This window comes from Alligator mississippiensis, chromosome 2, assembly GCF_030867095.1.
Source record: "Alligator mississippiensis isolate rAllMis1 chromosome 2, rAllMis1, whole genome shotgun sequence".
Taxonomy (NCBI): Eukaryota; Metazoa; Chordata; order Crocodylia; family Alligatoridae; genus Alligator; species Alligator mississippiensis.
In genome coordinates, this window is record NC_081825.1 from 254,660,605 (window position 1) to 254,683,633 (window position 23,029).

General features: G+C 39.3%; 1 protein-coding gene across 6 annotated transcripts in view; it reads left to right on the forward strand.

The window, feature by feature from the left end:
* The window catches only part of AKAP6 (A-kinase anchoring protein 6), a 471,560-nt gene that overhangs the window by 418,761 nt on the left and 29,770 nt on the right, over positions 1-23,029 (forward strand). For all 6 annotated transcript variants that reach the window (XM_059723036.1, XM_059723037.1, XM_059723034.1 and 3 more), the window contains one exon: positions 6,041-6,256. In XM_059723036.1, the coding sequence (XP_059579019.1) occupies positions 6,041-6,256 (216 nt within the window). The remainder of the gene's footprint in view (positions 1-6,040; positions 6,257-23,029) is intronic.

A 23,029-nucleotide genomic window follows, 5' to 3' on the forward strand; every position in this document is an offset into this window, starting at 1 on the left:
TGTGATGCATGTTACGTAAATGAGCTTATTAGGACTCTCATCTATTTTATTATTGGTGCGCAATTTAATAGAGGCATTTAAAAAACAATATTTCTGCCTGACTCCTTGAAATGAAGAAGATACATTGATATAATTGAGAGCAAATGATTGCATGTTGTGCCATTTAATCATGTCATTTTTCAATTGCTATTTTTTGCACTTCACTGCATACTTATAGAAAATTTAGCTTCAGTATAGATTAAGTCCCACAGTTTGCAACTGAGTAGAGTTCCTATATTAGGTGACATTTTCTTTTAACCTTGAAATCCATTAAAACACCAGGGTTTGTCAGTATTTTTTTTAAAGACAACAAGTCATCATTCATTTTTTCAGCTATGACATTTGGCTTTTTTATTTTGAGGAGTTACTTATCATTGGTTCTCTTTTCTAATCACTGATATATGTTCTTATACTGAATGTTCATACAGTAGGGATACAAATTGCAAGCTGTACCACAGCAGAAAGTAGGAATTCAAAGAGCCACTGACAGAAAACTTGGAAAACAGAATACTTTTTAAAAAACATTGTGTTGATTTATCATATTAAACAAGGAGGGAGTGTCTCAATTATGTTACTTCAGTTTTACACCAACTCTTGAATTCTGTAGAGTTATGCTACAGACATAAAAGGGTGAATCAGGCTCATGCTCTTTAATTTGATGAGTTCTAAAGATACCATTAGAGCAAGAGAAGAAGCAGTCATTAGAGTAAAGGTGGTGGAGAGCTTCCATTCTCACATTTTCCCATGAGTTTTCCCAGGCTTGTCTGAATGTTGATTTTTTTTTTAAAGAAAAGGAATAAAAAATTATACAAAAGCAGTTCAGCTATTTGCCATGGTTATACTAGAGGGGGGAAAATAAACGGAAAATAAAGCATTATTAATCAGGGCATAAAGGTACAATTTTTTTAATCAGTAGAGATCAGGCAGAAGTTTCCCCTTTGGGCTGGGAAGTTTTCTGAACTTTCATTTGGAGCACCCAATACTCCCATTAAGGGACACATTCCCAGAGGCAGGATACAAGACTAGAAAGACCACTGGTCTGCTCTTCCTCAGACATAGACACTGGACTGGATTAGTACACTGCCTAGTGGCAAAGTAAGTTTGTATTTAACAGTGTCCATTACAATTTTCAGCCATTTAAAAAATTATTTTAAACAGGAAAAATAGCCACTTTTCAAAAATTGCTCTTATATGACCTTGCTCATACCCTGCTTCAGCAAGGTATGTAAGCATGCACCTAACTTCAAGCACGCTGTTAGTCCCATCACATTCACTGGAGATGTTCCTCTACTTTGTGTTAAGCACATAACCATGTGCCTTGCTGAATCAGGGGCTTAGTGGTCAAGCGGTAGTGTTCTACTATGCTCTGTGAGAGACACCAGGCCCATCTTCACATGTGCAGAAAATTCAGGCTCATTAAAGCACTCCCCAGCACACATCTACACATGCACCCCTGTTGGGAGCAAATTGAGACGTACAGGAACAGCCCAGTCATGGGCTGCTCCTGCCCTGCTCTGCCTCCCAGCAGCTCCAGGCTCCCCCAGATGTATGGCCCAGGTTGGCAGAGCACACACAGGGGCTTAGCCCTGAGCTCTGGAGGACAGAGAGAAGCTGTCAGCTCCATACCAGTCAGGAGGAGAGATCGGGCAGCCCCACCTCTTTCCCTCATCCCAATCTCCATGTGGTTGGGAGGCAACTGGCCACCCAGCTGGGACAGTTTCCCAGCCACATGGAAATCGGGATGGGTTCTGATATTCATGTGGCTGGTAGGCAGCTGCCTGGCAGCTGGGACAGCTCTCTCAACCATGTGCAGATCAGGACGGGTCGGGTCCTGATTTCCACGTGCCTGGCAGGCAACATTCTGCCAAACTGGGACAGCTATACCCGCCTGTAGCCCCTTGCTGACTAGGCTGACAGGGAACAATTTGTTCCTGGTCAGCATCTATACATGCACTACAGTGCATTAATTAATGCATCATTTTTCTAGTACCTGTATCTACAGGTACTAGAAAATGGTGCATTAGACTAATACATTGCACAGTAATTGCTGCACAAGTGTAGAAGTTGACACTTTACTAGGCGCATCTGCATGAAACACTAACTGCGTAGTAGCCTAATAACACTATGCAGTAGTACGTCACAGCACGGAGAGTGCTAATACGCTACTGCACAGTATTATTAGGCTACTGTTCAGTAGTGTCACTAAAAAGGCATTTGCTGGCTGTACTGTGCAGTAACTCTGGTTGCTGTGCATTTATTTAGTACTAAGTTAAATGTGCAGTAACCACTGTACATTAATGAACATGTAGATGTGCCCACTGCGCATTAGATTAGTCTAATGTGCAGGAAAGCATCTCATGTAGATGTACCCAGTGCTTCAACTAGTGAGCTATCCAGGGTATTAGGTACTCCAGACACAGCGCTGTTGGCCTGTGGACTAAAACTAGTGTTTGATGGGATGCCACTCAACAGTATACGTTTTCAGATAATTTAAAGTATGATTATTTTGAGTGACTGCAAAAGGAGTCCCAAGTAGCCCTTCTAGCCATGAAAATGGCAGCCACAAACACTACAAATGGGACTAGACAAAGGAAAGAAAGATCTCCAAAGCTTTAGCAATGATGTACCGGAACCCACAATGCAAGAAAGCATGCTTCCTAATAACCATTGTAGTTAAACAGTACTTGTATATATAACTCTTATCTCTCTACGTACTATGAAAGATCATTTACATTATTAAAGCACTCCAGCCAAGATATGCAAACACAGGTGGGTCTCAATCTATATTTAACCACCTTCTTGGTTTTCTGAACTGGTGAACAGAACAGACAAAAGTTCCCACTGAGGGCAACAGAAACTGTTGTTCTGCTCTTTCAAAAATCAGGCATGTGCTTGGGGTTTGGGGCCTCACAAACTTCAGACTTTTAAATTTTTGGCCCTGTTTGACTTTTGTTAAGTGATGAGTGTGTTCACCATGAGACTGTTATTAATTCAATCTGTAGACTAGCTTTTAGCTGTTTAAAATAAATATTGAAGATCTAATAATCAGATGCTGCATGTGCACAATCACTGTGTTCACAATTTATGTATAATCATTTCAACAGATGTAGGTTATGAATAGATATAGTACACTGTGGCATATCATGTCACAGGAAACATATAATGATAATGACTCTTTAGGATGGTATATTATAGATCATAACACCTCTTTTAAATTCACTCTATTCTGTATAATTATATGGTGTTTAAGTCTGCCTTTACATGATTATGTCCTCTGGCTCCGCAAGTATTGTTATAGTCAGTCTTTTAAATGTTGTTAAAAATAGGTGTTTCATCCCTGTCCTTTTTACTATTAACCATAATAACACCTAATAAAGTTGAAACAAAACAGCCATGGGCCTAACTATCTACATATAAAAGCCTAATTTAATCCCATGTATTTTTGTTTATGAATAGACAGGTCCTTGGTTTATCTTATCACATGGTATAATGGCGTGGTCTGGCAAAGATCATATAGTAATAAGGTGTGCCATAGGTATGTACATAGTTAAGATGAATTAAGGTTACAGGACCAGATTCAGAGTTCCATTGTGTTAATCCAGACTTGTACTGGTGTAACTGGGATCAGACTCTAAACTAGAATAGCTATGAGAATATTACATTTCTTTGCTTTTACAGTGTTAAGTAGGACCATCAGCTTTATTTGCACCTAAGTTTTTTTTTTCCTGTTGTAATATTAGGTTAATGAATAGCATCTGAAAGGAAATATGTCAGACATGGTGGTTACATCAAGAGCTGTGTAGGGAAATAGTAATGAACCCTAGGAAAATAAATAAGGGCAAGTTCAGGAAACATAAGTGAAAATGCAGCTCTGGTATAAATTGAATAATAAAATTCTTGGTCATATTTTGCCATAAATAGTGGTTTGGGAATTTGTCATTCACCTTATTTAAAATTCAGAAATATTAAAGGTACAGGGTTCTCTCATTACAGAAATAATAGAATTCTGGCTATTACAGAGTTAGGGTAATTTAAATAGCTATAGAATGCATTATATCAATAAGTGGAACATCTGTATGAAATGTCCACCTGCTGATATACTACTCAATGTACTTTACAATGAAATGCACTTAATCATTTTAAGACTCCTTCTAATGAAGCCTTATCAGGATTAACATTTTGAACACAAATACTTTTAGGCATTAAAACTCCCGCTCTAAATGAGATTGCATTGTCTTGTTTACCCTTGTTGATTAATACGCAATCTGTTAACTGTTAGAATAGTCCAATTGTGCCAGTGAATGTAGATTAGTAATTCAGTTATGTTTGTGGTTATAATCAGCATTTTTTCTTGAAGGCTTTGAATTAAAAAATCACTTATACACTATCCATTGGCAATGGAAAGATATATATTTTAGATGTGCATTCTACTATTTTGCTCCAGTTACTCTGCTTAGGGACACTGTACAAGCACAAATGCTTCTTGAACAATAATTTTGGAAGTACATGGCTTCTAAGCAGATCTTCCTTGTTTTTAAGCCAAAGTGACAGGACCATCCAGAATCTTAAATAACTTTTTTTAAAGAATATTGTGGCTTTCTTAAGCAAATTTAGAAGGGAGCACCCAAATAAGTTACTACTCTTTTTCAGACACAGATATTTATGAACAGCTTTGAAAGATGTGGTGACTTTATTTTGCTTCTTCTAATGTATATTAACTGGAAATTAAAAACAAAATTAACGACCTTTAATAGAGATGATAGCTGAGATTTTCTCACAGGTCGTGTACTTTCATCTGTGGCGTCCTGCAGAGGGAAACAGATGTTGGCAGGTTACAATTCAAGTTAGCTCTTACACATGGAACATTGTCTTGCATGGAAGCGCATAATGCCAGGAGTAGCACAAACCCGTAGGAATCATGTGCTAGATCCCGGCATGCTGTAAAAGGTAGATGGCTAGGAGCAAGACTGAAGCAGTCATCTTCCAACATTTGTGCCATATGCTCTCACCCACAAACATTATAGGCATTCCTGTAAAGACTGTTGCAAGTTAAAGCTATCCTCATTCAGTATTCAATGTGTAGATGCAGGTGTAGGGTAAAGCATTTGAAAATACTATGATGGACCCTTTACCACATAGAGAAGAGTAGCTAAATCTTGCCCTGCATAGATGGGAAAACATGTTTCTCAATTCAGACATGGGAGAGATACAACTTACACTGTTATCACCTGCAATTTACAGGTTTTCAGAGTACACACAGCATTTTAGGGCCTCAACCAATAGTTCCTGACCTCAGCCAAAGGCTTGTTGATTGGCTTGAATTGTACAATAAGGTACAAATTATAAACTTTTGGTGATGAAATATAGTGGCTGTCATTAAATGTTTATAATTTCAGACATAGACAGTATTACAAGAGTATTCCTATGCTTATTTACAGGGCATAAAATATCCTAGAAATCTTTTATAAGTTAAGATTTCAACCACTTTCCTCCCTGTTGCATGGTTTTCCTCAGGAAGAGGCTGCATGATCTATAACGGTTAATGGTTCTTCCAAGAAATGTATTTTTCTACATTTTGATTTTCTAAATTTGCACTGATTATAGCTATGAGTAACATTTGTTTGGGGGGTTTTCTGAGAAGAGTCTTTAAATCCTTTTTTAAATTTTTGAATGACTAGATGTCAGTGTAATAACTAATTTTCACAGACATGACCCACTGGAATACATGAAGGAAACTCTGTCATATAAACCATTCAGCATCATTGAGGCAGTTAGCTACATATGGTATTCATTGGCAGGACACTTAAGGTAGCCTTGGAACCTCATGTCTATTATTATTATTATCTGAATTCATCATCAAGCTTTGATATTAAGTATCAGGGAAACAATGAGTAGGAAACAGAAATTTTGTCGGAAGAAAATGGAACATTTAATTAAGAGTTCACTTTATAGATCATAGATGACACTATACTGATACCTGTCATCTTTCTCTCTCCTGCAGTCTCTTTGTTGTGAGATCAAACAGAGGCGCCGTGGGGTAGCCTCTGTGTTGCGATTATGCCAGCACCTCCTGGATGACCAGGAGACCTGCAATCTGAATGCAGATCACCAGTCTATGCAGCTGATAATTGTAAATCTTGAAAGAAGGTGGGAAGCTATTGTCATGCAAGCTGTCCAGTGGCAAACCAGACTACAGAAGAGGTTGGGGAAAGATCCAGTGAGTAATGTTCACTTTAAAATGACCTAATGTTTAATTTTTCACATGGAAGACATTTTGTTTTGGTGGTAGGCAAATGCATCAATCTTATAGTGAATTTTCTGACTGAAGATGCTGTCCCCAATTCTTACAAACAACAAACAAAGTATTAATTTTCTCAAGGCTGTGTTTTTATAGACATGTGTGATTAATAAGATAAATTTATAATATACTTGTTCTCTTTGATAGACTGTTAATCTGACAGTACCTGCACTTATCAAGTACTAAGCACATTCTGCTCCTGTGCAAATCAGCCTGAGACAAGTTACTCATAATCTAGTAGGCTGGGACCCATAATAATTTTTCACTGACTATAAAAATATAGTTTAGAAAAGTTCCTTATACTGCTAGTAATGTTTTTGATCTTTTAAAAATCAAGGATATATAAGGATATGTACTCATTTGTTTTAATTGAAGGGAACAACTCCCAAAAAGCAAAATATTTTATTGCTTAAATCAGGGCTGTCCAACTGATGACCCATGAGCATGTCATGGCCAATGGAGCCAACAATTCTGTGGTGGAGCAAGTGGTGGTAGGGTTATCCACTGCAGCTGCCAAAGTTTCTGTTTCAGTGTAGCTAGCACCTGTGGGGTTAATGCCACAGAATTTCCTTGTTAAAACCCCCACTGGTGACAACTTTCAGTGGCAGGGCAAATGGTGGCTTGCAGTGGTCAACGCTGCTGCCGCCACTGATGATCCATCGTCTGTCCTGTGAGAAGCCCTGTGGTCTGGATCCAGCCTGCCAGTCCAAATGAGTTGAACAGCCCTGGCTTGAATCATCAGTTGAGTAGTATAAATTATACAGGTTTCCTACAATACAAAGACATATTGCAATGTAGTATGTATACTTAAACAATGAACTGTGTGGGTAAAAGGCATCTCTACTATAATTTATGGACTGCAATAGTTGAATTGGCCCAGCATGTTCTCTTGTTTCATGTACTTTAGTATTATGATAGTATTTACAGCACAGGTGTAATGGTAATATCGGTAGGCTGCAAACAGACATTCCGTTTATCACAGGATCAACATTTTTGTCCCGGGCAAAGTGCAGTCATACAGACATCCATGTCCATTGTCCTAGGATAAATCCTAAAAAGTTTTCCTGAATAAAAAGTAGTAATAGTTTATCCTGAGATACTGCAAAGTATATCTGTACAGCTATCCTGGGATTGCATCATTTGATCAATGGTAGAAGAACGGAACTGCATTCAGCTGCTCATTAAACCCTGATTAGAAGGGCAATGTGCATACACACCAATCCTAGGATATTTTTGTTCTGGGACCAACACAGCCACAACTATTTTAGAAATAAATACAATGTCTGTTTCTAGCTTAAGAGCCTCGTTAAGATTCGAAAATGAATGACATATTTTAGCTCATGTCATTTTTAGGTCTACAGTAAATAAGTACAAAGAAAAATATTCTTGAAACCTACCCTTTCCTTCTTTGACAGTAAAACATAGCAAAATAAAACTTTTTGTTGTTATTATTTATATTATTGGAGTACCCCAAAGTACCCAAAATATATTATGGGTTCTCCAGACAACATAGGAAGTCATTTCCACAAATTGCTGATTTAATTGTCTAAAAAGACCAGTAGAAAGGTATAGTGGAAAAGGATGCAGCACAGAATCATAGTGCTTGGGATGATGATTGGCTGCATTTTGTTATTTACATGTCTTTTTTTTTTTAAGTGACAGAAGGCAGGGTAGAGATGCACCTCATCAATTAACTAAATCAGAGATGCATAAGCTGAGATGCATATGGATCTCTGATTCAGTTAGTCTATAGATGCATCTCTATCCTGACTTCTGTTTGATTTCAGACTAACACAGCTAAAATATACAGAACCATCCACATATGCCTCTCTGCCTAGCCATTTGTCATTTGGGTAATTTTGGATAGGTATTGCAGTGGAATTGGGATTTAAGGAAAGATATGAATGAGGCTTTTGAACCAACTCAGAAGAGGCGTGCCGTTGCAAACAATACAATAGCAATCGAAGAAAGTAAGTCATTAGAGAAAGAGACAAAGTGGTAAAGTGGTTCTGGTGGGCAGTGAAAGAAATAGTACACAGGTACTTTGTAGGGGTACAATCTACAGGTACAGTGTCATGCAGGTCTTTGAAGGTAAATATAAGAAACTTCAATGTGGTCACAGCAAAGACGATGATCTTTGTGGATACACTTTTTATGGTCTTAAGGGAAGGATAATATGCTTGGCAAAGGCACATCAGAGGAGATTACTGAAAATGATATAAGAGATGAAAAAGACTGAACAAGAATCTATGTAGATGGCTGAACTAAATGGCCATTGAGGTCCTTTCAAACTCTGTAATTCTTTGAGTCTTTCTGACCAAAAAGAAATAGTCACATCTTTAAAATGTGGTGGAGAAGGGAGTCTCCTGCCATTGAGTGTGCAAAAGGATGGCATTGTGTTCAACAGTTACAGTGAACCAGGAGTTCAGTTTATACCATATTTAGTTTAGGCATTCAGGAGAAAATGTCTGACAGAAAAGATGTAGGATTAGATGGTAGGAGAAAATATGGGATAAGGATTGATTGGTGAATCATTAGTTTAGAGGTATCAGTTGAGAGCAAGCAAGCAGATGCAAACCCCAAAAGGAGAAAGGGCCAGAGGTACAGCCCTGTGGAACTCTCATTCATGGAAGGAGAGGGACCTGACAAATTCAACACTGAAAGAAGGCCAGAGAGGAGGAAGAAGAATCAGGACAGCATGATATCACAAAAGGTAGGGAGGACAAAATGATGAGAAAGATGGTCTGAAGTGGTCAGTTTAAAGGGCATCAGCAGTGTCAAAAGCAGTATAGAGGTAGAGGTCATGATACACAGCCAGAAACAAGCCAGTCAAATATTTAGTGAAACAGTTTCAACTAAGTTGAAGCCAAAAATCAAATCAGAAAGGGTTTAGGATGTCGTTAAGTGAGCAGAAATCAAGGCAGCAGTTGTAGATGGCTCACTTAAGGAAGAGAGATAAGAGACAAAGAGACAAATAGGGCTGGAGGCATCTTAGTAACATGAAATAAATTCATATTTTAAGAAAAATTAATCTGAGTGAGTATTGAGGTTGAGGTTGAGAATAAAAGCCAGGGATGTCCACAGTGAAAGTTAGATGGAGCAAAAAGGCACATGGATGGGTTTAGAAAAGGAGAGGTAATGGCAGGGAAGAAAGAGAAGAGGGCATTGCAGTGGGAAAGAAAGATTGTGGTAGAATTTTTCAAGCTTCTGGAAACATTGGTTTAAGGGCCCATGATTTTATGACGCCTTCTCAACTATTTGTAATATTTTTGTAATTGCTCCCACTCCAGGTAATGTTGGGTGGGTTGATTATTATTTTTCTCTCTGTCTTTTTAAATTGTGACAGCCCTAAGAAGTCATTATTTAGAGCTCTGGTGTACGACTGGCTTGTTGAGCTGATTTGAGTTTGAGAAACTATCTGCAGCTAGGGAGCTATGACAAGAGTTGTCTTAGGGCTTGTGGCAGGGACCAGACACACTTTAAAAAATAAAAATCTTGAATTTTGGTTACTAACGGCCACTGCAATGGGAGTATAATTGCCAGACAAAGACTGAAGTGGATTTCTGTTATATTTCACTGAGATATGAACTGTCACAAAAAGACTGAACTTGATTTTTTTATTTTCTGTTGGATCTTAGAGAAGCAAGCATAGCTGTTCTCTTCTGCCTTGAGCAGGAGCAAGATACAATTGTGAGACATCCTGGAGACTACTGAACAGGGGTCCAAGTTACTGCAGTAAGAGCATATTCTCTTTTTCTCCATGTGGGCAGCTGCTGCATGTAAGCAGTTTGCTGTTTGGAGCGGCAGTTACTTTAAATAAACTGTGATGTGCTAATTAGAGTTTGGCACTGCTGTTGCAGCAGGAATGAAGTGAGTCTGTGCCTCTGTTTGGGATTGGAATAGATTGGGAGTTGAGATAGAGAGAGTATACAAGTGCTGTGTGTTGCTTGATGTCAGGATGCCATAGAACTTCACAAGCTGCATGCTGCTTTGTTCCCACTTTGCCTCAGGGAAGCTGGACTTGTTTGCAGGACTGAGTTGTCTTTCATTGGGTAATGTGTATACCTTTTTCTCTCCTGAGAAATGGCAGCCATTAAAAACTATCAAGAGGCTCATCTAATTTTTATTGTGGGTAGTATTTGGTTTTAGGGTCACTCATTTTTATATTTCTTTAGACTGTGATTCTCGAAAGCATAGCAATATATATATATATAGTGTGTGTGTGTGTATACACACACCAATATGGGGACCGTGTAGATATAGACACAAATATATATTTGAATTCACAGCATTTGAAAGATGCCTCAATCACAGTAGAATTCAGGTTTCCTCGTCTTCCCCGGTCCTGGGTTGGCACATTATATTCTTTCCTTTCACTCAGTTCCTGTGTAGTCATTTCTTGGGCTGGTCCCAAGATTGTTTCCTCTGCTTCCCTCATCTCTCTACACTTGATGGTGTGCCAGTCTTGGCACATGCATGGTATCCCCTGGTAACAAGTCTTTATTTGTGGTTGCCCACAATATACTGTAATTTATGAAAACAAATTAGATGTTTTTATACCCCTGATGGCATCCGACTCACTGATGGCATCCGACTCACTGAAAGTATATAAGATAGCCCAGCTGATCATGTTGCCTATCTTAGAGAAGTACAGGAGTTGCATGTATCTTCCATTCTCCTTTTAATTTGTACACTGACATCTTCCTTTGCCTTCCTTCCCTTCCTTATTACTGGTAATCCTTTATTTTTGTTGCTTACCACATTCCAAAGTTATGTGGGAAATAATTATAAGGGATTTGCAGGTTTCTCTCATATTATTTTCCTTATTTGATGACTTAAAAAAAATCTTTTGGGAATCCATGCCTTCACCACAAACCTACAAATAAGCAAACAATATTACTGTGTAATGCAAACACAAAAGGTTTATCAAAAGATGCCTTTCTAAAGAAGCCAAAATTACATCTGCTATGTAGAATTATTATTCAGAATTTCAGCAAAGGGAAGAGAGCTGACTAGATTATAGGGCTTAACTCATAACAGTAAGATAAAGATTGCATTTAAAAACAATAAATGACTTGTTGATCTTTTGACTGAATCACTATCCTGGGAATCAGAAAACCTTGGTTCTTTTCCTTACTCTACTAAAGGCAAACTGTGTAATTGCACAGGACCAGAGGTGCCAGAGTACATGGGTGCCCAATGGCCTTGGCCCCCTCAGGAAGAGGGCTGTCACCTGAAATGCATACAGATTTCCACATGTCCATTATCTTAGGCACCCTCATCCCTTTCCCTCCCCAGCAAAAACAAAAACTGGTGGCTATGCAGAGGACTATCTGTGCTTCAGCTTGTCCAAATGTAAATGAGGAATAATTATTCCCTATCTCATAGGGATGTTGTGAGGCTTAAAGCCATCAATGTTTTTAAAGTACCATGATATCCTTGTATGTTATATAGCCTGTCTGGAAGTATAATAGTAAGATCTAATTGAGTACAATTCTTCATAATATCACTGCCATCTCTAACGTTGTCTTTCAGTTAGCTGGACTATAAGGCACACAGTGTATTTAAAAAAAACACCCATGATAGTGAATGATTCCAAAAAAGAACCCATAAAATCGAAAGGCTCTATTTATTTCAAGTCTACCTCAGCCCTTCAAGATTTCCTCCTACTACTTTACAATTATGCCTTAAGGAAAAGTACCAATTGCATCATCCCAATCAACTCTAGGTTAGGGATTTTTTAAAAACTCAATTTCTTACTTCTTCAAGAAGGAATCCCTTCCTGTCAAAATTCAACTACCAGTGAAAATTACTCTATATAAACCTCTCAACTTTTCTAACCAATCAAATTAAAATTCCAGAATTTTCCTACACCTTGCATTTTCCTTGCTTGTTCTTAAGCCCTTCCAAAAACTATTCATGCCTGAATTTCCTACTAGGAAGCCTGGAAAGCATTTCAGATGGTGGATCCCAAGTATTTGAAGCAGGAGGTTAACCCCAGAGAGGAGCAGAAATTCTGGGCGTACCTGTCCTCACCATATCCTGTTGATCATAATGATCAGAGACATAGCAAGCTCATCCAGCACTAGGGGCAGGGCAGGGGGGTATGGAGGTACACGGACTACTGTAGAGCATGGGGGGAGGCAGAGAGATGGGAAGGGGAGTTTTGCCTGTCCAGGCCTGCACAAGGAACACTGTTGCTGCCACTGCTGCTGTATCTGACATTACTTTCTGTGCAAAGAGTCCAGGAAGCAGTAACAGAGAAAATGAGTCCAGCATAACAGTCCCACGGCACAGGCATCTTTGGAGTCACCAGTCACAAGCTTCACCAAATCTTGGGAGGTTTGTGGGGTGTCATGCAGATTTTCTTGCGTTATACTAGTGTGGTGCATGTGTTCTCATTGAACAGCCAGCATTATGCTATATCCAGTTATGTCACATTTATCATTGTATAGATTAGGTTATGGTGTCTGTATGTATCTTTTGGCTGTCATTTAATCAAAGAAAATGAGGGGTGTATACTTAAGGAAAAGAGAATAGGCATAACTGCTAAATATCTGTGGCCATTGTATTATTAGGCCAAAGACAAGTGCCATTCCCAGTCACAAACAGAAAAGGCCACTGGTGGGATGGGTACTTAAGTTATTATTTGCTCGTAATGAGAAAACCACTGTACAGTAGCAAAGACGTCTGAGTGAAATGGCCCATTAGCCAGAGGAATGCCAGCTGGCCCTGGCAGGAAAGACATTTCTAGAAGAGTCTGTGACTCAGGAGCAATTGGGACAGTGCTGGCGGGGGGGCAGAGGAGGAGGCTGCCTTAAAGGTATTTTAGAGGTTGTCTGTGAGATGATCCTGGTCTTTGGATTTTCTCAGGCTTTTGAGGAGTCCAGGTCCCCAACAGCAAGGGCCATCAGGATCAGCAGGAAGGCTGACCTCTAAATATACTGGTGGGTCTCTCTGAAGGACTAGTCAGATGTGAGGGTAAAAAGCTTTACTTGTCTCTTTCATTCTGTGTCCAAATTTATAGTCATTTTTTTCTTGTATAATTCTTTTCTCATATGTAATAAATCCTTTTGCTGTTTTCTTTCCTTACTGATTGCCTGTGGCAAAAAGTGACTTCTGGTTGAGTAATATTCCAGGACAGTAATATTATCCAGAAAGGGGGATTTACAAATTTGCTGTGAGGCCTGGTATAAGGGCAGTGGAACTGAGGCTTTCAGGGATAAGGAATTATCCCAGGACAAACTTTGGACTGTTTCTGGGCACAAGCCGCAGGACAGCAGAGGGAAACTCGGCTCTGGGGGGCAGGGTCATCCCTAGTGGGTGCGAATCAGGGTGACTGCCCCAGGCCTCTTGCTTTGGGGGGTCTCATGGAGCTGGGCCAGCTTTGTGTCCGGTCGCTTGCCACCCCCCCCCCCCCCAGCTGCCACCACTGCCACTATATCCAGGCCCCACACCCCACTATAGTCATTTCTGTCTGGGGGGTACCCTGTGTTTGTGACAGCCCTTTCCCCAGAGATGCTACTGGATACAGGACTGCAACTGCTGTGAAACAAAGTCCCTCAGAGAAGCACCATTCCTCTCACCTCCCACCCCCCAGATGCACTGCTGGGTGCGCGGCTGCTACTATAGACAGGCAGGGGCAGTGCAGGGCTGCCCCATCATGGTAGAGACTCCTGGGATAGCAGCAGGGATTCTGGCTTCTCCTCATAGTCCGCTTCCAGGGCTGGTACCCTGTGGCACTACTGCTATTGGTGTGTGCCAGGTGACCTCCAATTCAGCGTACTGGTGTTTTAGATTGCCACTCTGAGATAATCTCCACATACTGTTTAGGAAGGCAATCTGTGTAGGAAGACTAGGCTCCTAACACAGGAATCTAAATTTCATTCTTGGAGCTAAGCCCCTAAAATAGCTATTTTACTACCTAACATTTTGTTGAATAACTTTTTGTTGAATGCAGACAGCTGTGACCAGGGACCTAACTACCCATTCCCTCAGTTAAGCAAGGAACTAGTGTCAAGGCAATCTCCCATTTCTGCCACTAAGGGAAATTAATTTATCTAGGGGCACCATTAAATAGTTTAAGGATTGTAGGTAGACCTGGTCAAGGCCTTGTACTTTGGCAAGCTCAGAGAGGGAGCAAAAAGACTGTTACATAGTATTCCCCTGATTCCATAACTGTCTGACTATCCCTAGCATAATGTAACAAGAGTATGGGACATACTGGCCATGTTTCTCTTAGATATGTCCGCATAGGATTACTCTGCTTTCTATAATAGGAGAAATAGTCTGAGTGCCATTGCTGTTGATTTACACTACTGGACTGGCACAAAGCAACTCCCATATGGCAAGGATAGAGAGCCACCTCTGTATTTTCTGGTTTTGTCCCAAGTTTATACCTCTCTTCCCCTGTTTTTCTCAGTGACTGGAGGGGCTACTTATTCCATAAGCAGAGCTCCTATATTGAAGCAGAGCAGTGCTCATTCACTGAGTGTCAAATATGATCAGTCCTACATAGGAATCTATAATCTCTTTTCCCAATCAGGAGAGCTGACTAATCAATAGAGGGAGGTATTAATAAGGCTGTATAAAAATGAATGTCTGTGCCAAGATAATTTGGATTCACAATGCTGTAATTCTCCTGTAATACATCTGATATATCCCAGTCTTTGATTCTTTGTATTTTAAAACGGGTTTTTTTTCTAACTCCTGAGTCATTCCGTGCGTACGTTGTACTGTATGTCCAGCAAAAGCCCCATGTGTATTGGCTTGAAAGTATGCTGTACATTCAGCCACATAATTGAAAATAATAAGGCCACAATAAATGGGATGGCCTTGGGGTATAACACCCAAGGGATTCAATTGGTGTCGCTTTGCATCAATGTCCATGCATCATGGTAATTGAGGTAACATAACCAATTACCACATTTTAATTAGAGTTGTGAGGACTTGGGAAAATCTGCAATGGTGAGACAGCTTACTTAAAAAAAAAAAAAAAAAAAAAAAAAAAAGGCCTCTCTTTTTCATGGGCTTGTTTCTTGGATGCTTATTTCTTAGCAGGAAAAGAGCCTGCTTAAAGTGGTGTTTGGGATTTTTTCCCAGCCTGCTCTTGGTTCCTTTATAATGGACTTTGAAAAACAAAATGTTTAAAAATGCTACATTGCTTCTGAGCTGATATCCTCATCCTTTTTTTCTATTCATCTGTCTCTCAGATGCTTTTTGGAAAAGCAAGCTGTTTTTTATAATGCTGGTTTTGGTGCTAACTGAAGTCTCACTCTCACTTTTTCTGTTTTCTTTTACTGATGCAACATTTTTAAGAAAGAATAAACATCAGTGAGGGGCTAAGTGAAAAAAACCTACAGAAGTGACAAATGTACTAGTTATTGCTCAATGACTTTGTTAGGTAGCACAACTGAACAAAAATTTACTCACATCTGAAAGTCTAATTTTATCCCAAGCCATTATTTTTGTCAGTCTGAATCTAGCTGAAAAACCTTGTGTAAAAGCTCACAAGTGCTACAGAAAGATCTAGTCTTGCAGGGTGCTGAGAGCCTTCGGCTTCTTGTTAGCTTAACTGACTGAGAAGGGCTTGAATGTCTTGTACAAATAACTTCTTCAAAATTTAAAACAAGTGTTTTCAAGGATCTCTTCTTTATATAGTGTATGCTAATGAAGACTAGCTTGTTTTACAAAAAGGCACCAAGATCCCATTTATTTCTGCACATCATGTTTCTTGTTCATTTCAGCACATTATATTTCAGCAGTGTTACAAAAGTCTGAATTTTATCCTGGCTTTGGGGGTGTTTTCTTACAATATTTTTTCTTAAGTGTCTGTCTGTCTGCATCTGCATCTGCATGGTCCGTTTGACCATTGAAGGGTCCCTGAAAGATTTCTACCCAAGAATCCACAGTGGTTTCCTTCTCAGAAAAATAAAGGAAACACACATGTATGGAGGTCAATCTAACTCAAAGTGCCAGGCCTGACTATCCTGGCATTTATTTGATTAGATTTTTTTTTAATTTAAATACTGAACTAGGTAAGAAGAGGTCAGTGGTATAGTCAGGGGACAGGACAGTGTCACTTTTCACACCATTTTTTTACAGCAATATCAGTCCTGGAAAGAATTTAAGAACAAATACATGGCCATGAACTAGCTTGCCCTTAGCGCTCAGGCTGAGAAATAATAGGGATGGACTAAGCACTCAAACCTGGGGGGAAAGTCTGGACTTGGGTGGTAGCGTCTGCTGCTCATTTATTTAATAATGAAGCCAGACCTTAACAAGGAGGGAGAGTCTTTCCCCTAAACAAATGTGTGTGTGTCTGTGGATGCTTATGCATGTGTATATACTTATCTGGCAGGGAAGATACTATGGTCCTGTCAGCCTTCCCCTGCACTCCAGGCAGGCTGACCCCTGTGAGCTTCCCCAAATAGGAAAAAACTCCACAATTTTGTAGTAATGGGGGACTGCATTCTCGCTATTCTCTTGACTTGCTCCTCGGCCATTTGGCTAGGAGCAAGCAAGACTAGGGGGCATCCGAACCCCAAGACCAGTTTGCACATAGGATGCCTGCCACAGATGTGGAGAGTATCTGAAGCCCCAGACTGATGGGTCTGGGAGGGGGGATACTTGCCCAGTGGTAGAGCCACGTGTACACATAGATTTAAACAACTGAAGTCTGATCATTCAGAATTTGGAATATGACTATTGGGCTTTGCCCAATGGAATTCAGAATTGATTTTGCCCTTGAAACAATTTTAAAAACCCCATCAAAATAAGTATGTGTATACCAGTGATTTTCAACCTTTCAGGACTCAAAGAACCCATTGCTGGACTTAAGTGACCTCTCTATAACTTTTTTGATTCAGTAGCACCCAATTTCAAAACATTGTTTATATATTAGAGTGCTTACCTCTGTGCAGAGGGACCAGGAATTGAGATTAGCAGGGCAGGAGCTTGAGCCTCTGCTTATCAGTGTATCTCCTCACACCTCATGGCAACCTTCAAAGGATCTGGTAGCATCCCAGGGTGCCACAACACCATGGTTGAGAACACTGGTGTATATATACATATAGCTATTCACCTTAGGATAGTGAAAGGTCTTTGGTTGCCCAGCTATAAAATTCACACTTGAACAAGATATTCTTTTAAGAGTGTTTTTTGTTGTTATTCTATTCTTCTCATGAAAGAAAGATGGGTGCTAAGATGAAAGTCACAGAGACTGCAGCCTTTTCTCTCTACCTAGCATAGATGTAGTACAGGTAGCAGTGGGAGTAGGCTTTTTTGTAGTGCCTTCCAAAAGTGGACTATATGCTTGATCTGGAAGGAGAACCCCTGGGGTTGAGGCAACAGTTCAGCACATATGGCCTTTCTCTCTTTTTCTTTATGTAGAAATTACCAAGTAAAATCACATCTCTTGTGGTGGGGTTGATTGTGATATGGATTCTAGTGGACTGAAACCAACAAAAACACTTATTTTAGGTCACTGAACAAGTATAAGTTGGTAACACATTTCAGTTACTACGCAGTTCAGCTGAATTCACAATGATGATCTAGAGGTGAAAGTTTCTCTTCTGTGACCCTTTACCTAACCTCCTGATACTTAACTTTCCATCTTCCCCAGGGTATTGGGCAAAATTTGAAGAATGTCAGTTGAAAGTTACTTTTTCAGTGAGCATGAGCAAAAGAGGATAAATGGAATTAAATTAAAATTGAAGAGTTATTTTAATGAGAAAATCAATTGCTGTAATACTTAATTACCCCTAAAACTCCTCCTTGATTTCTTTCCATTTCTTGATGAAGTACACAGCCTTTCTGTGCAGTACTTGAAAGTTACTCAGTTTTTAATTTTAGAAGCTGATTTTCTTTATGAGGCTAGTACCATATTTTCTCACAAGCAACATGCCTCAAGAATATTAAATGCATTTTGCTTTTGAAAGGGAAAATTAATAAATAAAGTGTTTTCCAGAGTTTTGGCTGCATACAGCAGGGACAGATTTCATAGATTTCATAGACACTAGGGCTGGAAGGGACCTCGGAAAATCATCAAGTCCAGCCCCCCACCCAAAGGGCAGGAAGTCAACTGGGGTCACAGGATCCCAGCAAGATAAGCATCCAATTTTTTCTTGAAGGTGTTCAATGTAGGTGCTTGAACCACCTCCGATGGCAGGCTATTCCAGACCTTGGGGGCTCAGACAGTAAAGAAATTCTTCCTTATGTCCAGCCTGAAACGGTCTTGCAGGAGTTTATAACCATTTGGACCTAATCTTCAGCTGAATCCTCCTCCATTTTCTACTTAATTAAAGCTGAAACCCTAGCTGCTGCTTAAGTCTGATTTCCATGGCTGGTCTCTAATTTTGAAAAATGCTAAAGAGTCTCCAGGACTGTAAAATAAGAGGAGGCAGACCAGGATAAATTATCAGACATCAAAACTACTTTAAGAAAAGTTAGCTTGATTAGTGGAACATCAAAACTATTAAAAAGGAGATACAACCATTAACATCCATAGAGTAAAGAACAGTGAGCCATTAAGTCAAGTGACTTCCTCAGCTGCCTGAGCAGTAATGCCACACCTGGTGCACAAAGCAAGGTGCATGTGTCTCGGGCAGAAAATCAGCTTCTCCACTTAATACATATACCCCAATTCCAGTTGGGGGCGGGGGGGAAATTCTACTATTTTTAATTAAAGTTTGGATGTTTGATGCTTCAGTTACTGTTAGGTATGTCTACAGTGAAGTAATTTACTTCAGTCAGACTAATCAAGGAAGCCAGCACCAAGACCATTGGTAAAGTATTGAAGTACTAAGTATTATATGATTTATTTTAATTATTTTAAACTATGGTATGTTAGAATGGGGGGAAATGTTTACCTGTGTAAATGTTATGAGAAGTTTTTCGTCAAATAATTTACTTCATTGATGGAAAATTTATAGGACTCCAAGGAGCAGAACAATGAAAATATCTTTAAAGATAACATTTTGTGATTTTAAGCTCTGTTATCACAGAATCTTCCTGGGTTTAAAAGTAGTAGAATATTACTCACTGGGAAAGGGAACTCTCTTTTTCAAATGATGTGTACAGCTCCTGTTATGTTTTCAGCAATGAACAGTACATGGCCAGTTTCTAGACTGAACGTTGCCTATCCTGTGCCTTAAGTCAGTATCATTTGAGCTAAGGGAATTTCACAGTTAGATGGAAAGATGGAAACAGTTCTCAGCCATGTTGATTTTTTTTTTCCTGTTGGTGTCAACATCAGAGTGCCTACATAAAGCAAGTTTAGCCCATCCTACTAGATGCTGGATAGCTCACCAACAAGCCACCAGCTTTTTCCATTTTTTTTCCATGTGGTAATACATGTGAGGGTGTTTCCATGACTCTGAATGCAAAGACATTCCCTCTCCAATTCTAGGTATGGACATGCAAAAAGTCCAAGATGAAATCAATCTAAATTATGTGGTTTTCTCTAAGCAGCGTAGTTTAGATCAGTAGCGAACATAACACGAATTCACCCTGTGGGGGGGGGGGGGGTGCAAATCTTAAACCAGGTGCTGCCATTTTTACACTAGTCTATGCATGCCGAACTACTGTTCTTTTACAGATATAGACTGGTCTTGTGTACCAACTTCTGTTCTGTTACAGGTACAGACTGGTTTCCAATCACTTACACCAGTATACCACTTATACTGTAATGCCTGTGTCTGGCCCAAAAGTCCACTGTCAGTGCACTTCTTTGTGATGTTCAGAGGTTTTGGAGCAGTTCTATGGCAACTGGTTACATGAACAATAATGTCCCCCTCCCTTTTTAAAATGAAAAAAGCATTTTTAAAATACACATTCCCACATTGTTGAGTAAAGCCACTGGATGAACTATGACTATAAAGTTCCTGTCCAAAAGTCCAGTATACTGGAATAAAACCTTTCAGTGAACACCAAAGAATGTGCATGGAAGTTCCTTTTAGTAGTACTTTATAAAATACTCATGGAAATCTGATGCACTTCCAAGGTCTGCAGAATGTTGGAAGAATTTTCAACCACTGCTTTACTGGAGAAATAACATATCTTCTTTGACATAAAAGAAACTATGCTTAAGGGCATGATTTCCAGGAACTGAATACCCATAACCAAAGCCACATTTTCAAAAGGGCTCATGTAGAGACCCTAAGGGGCATATATAAAAAGTGGTCTACCAATAGGAGTTCTCATTGTTAGACTAATGGTCAAATTTCCAAACAAACTTGGCATTGATAAGATGCTACATTTTTTTCAAAATCTTTCCCACTTATCTAGTTGTCTAACAGCTCCTGATCTTCCATTTAAAGACAAGCTAAAACCCTAAAGTGGTATATTTGTATGTTTTCATTCCTTTGAAAATACCAATTATTGTATTATGTTAAGCTATGTGTTCATTTCATTAGACCTTTTATGGTCCTAGTCCTGCAATGACTGCCATGTGGGTAGGACTGAGACCAATATTTTCATATTTTCCTTGAAGACTTAATGAAGAAAAATGATTATTCAAACAAAGGCAAGGAGTCCTCTTTTCTAATGGTCTGCACAGTAACTGCTTCTCTCCAGAAAAGTCCTGCAGTACTGGTACTAAGGCTCCAATTCTGCAAACACATCTGGGTAGGTTTTTGCAGGGTAATAATCAGTTTGTGTAAGTGTTTGCCTGGCCAGGAAAATACTGATGGCCAGTACTGTAGATATTTTTCACCTACAAGCTGCACAGTCTGCAAATGCATATGTACATGTGATTGCAGGGTCAGGGCCTAGGTTTGTCATATATATGTACATAAAGAAAAACAATTTTAAGAAACATTTAGAGTTGTTAGAGTTGTTTTTTCCTCTATCTCAGCAGACCATGCTTGGACATTGCCACTTAAACCGGCTGGGTTTACCAGTGTAGAAATATGAAAAATTGTATCTTTATTTTTTAACTTTGTAAAACATTTCTAAGGTATTTTACTGTGAGGTGATACACATGGATATACATGGCATAGACATCTACACAAATATGGATAGATGTATATATTCACAAACATGTATGAATTTTATGTATGAAATAGTCAATCATCACAGAAGGTAAGTAATGATGTACTGAATTTTGTTCCTCTTTACATATAAGACATTTGTGTCATCACTGTAGCTCTAATCCATATTCAGGTCTTCATGTTTGGTGTGCAGTAATATGTAAATTACCTAGCCAGCTGCGTTAAGCAGTGTTTGTTTATTCTATTTCTTTTGGCACTGCATATAACTGAATTTCTGCCAAAAATGTGGCTGCTTCAGGGAACACTATTCGGGTAGAAGGAAGTTTTGAAAGGAAATGCACATCATAAGTCTTTACTCTGTGAAACAGCAAAATCAAAACAAACTTTTCTGTTCACAAAAATATCTTATAATGTAAAATAATGTGTTTGTTAAGATATAATGAGCAAACTGAATCACTTCAGAACGCTCTATTTACACTGGCTTTGTAAACAAGGATACAATAGAAAGAAGCTGGTGTATTTTGTATTTGGCAAGGATGGTTAAGTTGTGTGAAAGATCAAAATGAAAAGTTTAAGAAAAATATTTTAACAGGGTATATTAATCTCTTTTAACACACAGCATTTAACTGCATTTAAATTCAGAAAGCTGTGGAGTTTAAGTGTTAAAAAAATTTCATTAATGATGCATAGAGCCATCTACTTATGCTGGCAGTCCTTTCAGTCTTCCAGTCTGACACTTCCTTTTTTATCCAGCCAGCTAATTTCCCCTCTTTTGTGAGGAGTAACTGTTTTCACACTACTGCTTACCCAGCAAGCCTCCTCATTGTTTCATGGTTAATTATCTTCTTGAGCTTCACCTTCCCAAGTGAAGGGAGAAAGACTGGGCCTCCCCACAGCTCTAATGAAAGCTAGGTTTTATAGATGCTCTGTGTGAATAAATGCAGTGTCTGATCTAGCAACATAATAAATGAGTTCCTAAACTTTATAGAGTCACAGCTCATCCAGTGGGTTTATTCAACAATGGAGGAAGATGGTGTATTTTAAAAATGCTTTTTTCATTTTAAAAAGGGGGGAGGAATATCAATTTATCACGCAACCCAACATGATAAAAACTGTTCCAAAACCTCGGAACATTACACAAAATGCATGACAACATTCACATTTTCAGTACAACCCCAATAATTTCTCCCCAGTCAGACAGAAGCTTTCAAATTGTACACTTTTAAGCTGGCATATTACCAACATTAATATTAATAGCACACCGCCCTTCATTTGTTATGGCACTGTGCAGCCTCTGATTCCTAGCTAAACTTATTGAGGCTCATAAACACTTGAATAGCAGTCATGGACAGACTTGCTTTTGTCCATTTTTACTGAGGCAGCCTTTTAGTGTCAGGTACAGTCCTAGTGGGTCTAATACTTTGTTACTGTTATGTTGAACTTCACAAAACACCAAATCATGAGTTCACTAGGTAAACTACATATAGGGTTTTCCCAAACATGTCCTCTTGTTGAGCCCTCTGATCTCCGTCTGGGCAAGTTTTTTCAAATCTTACCAAATGTCCAAGATTTTGCTTTGCTCCGCAGGTGGGAGCAGGGGAGGGCAATCGGAGGGAGCAGGGAGCACAGCTGTACCTGCCTGCAGCTGTGGAGGCATCCACAGACCCATGTGGTGCTTCCTGCTGCCCCCGATCGTCCTCCC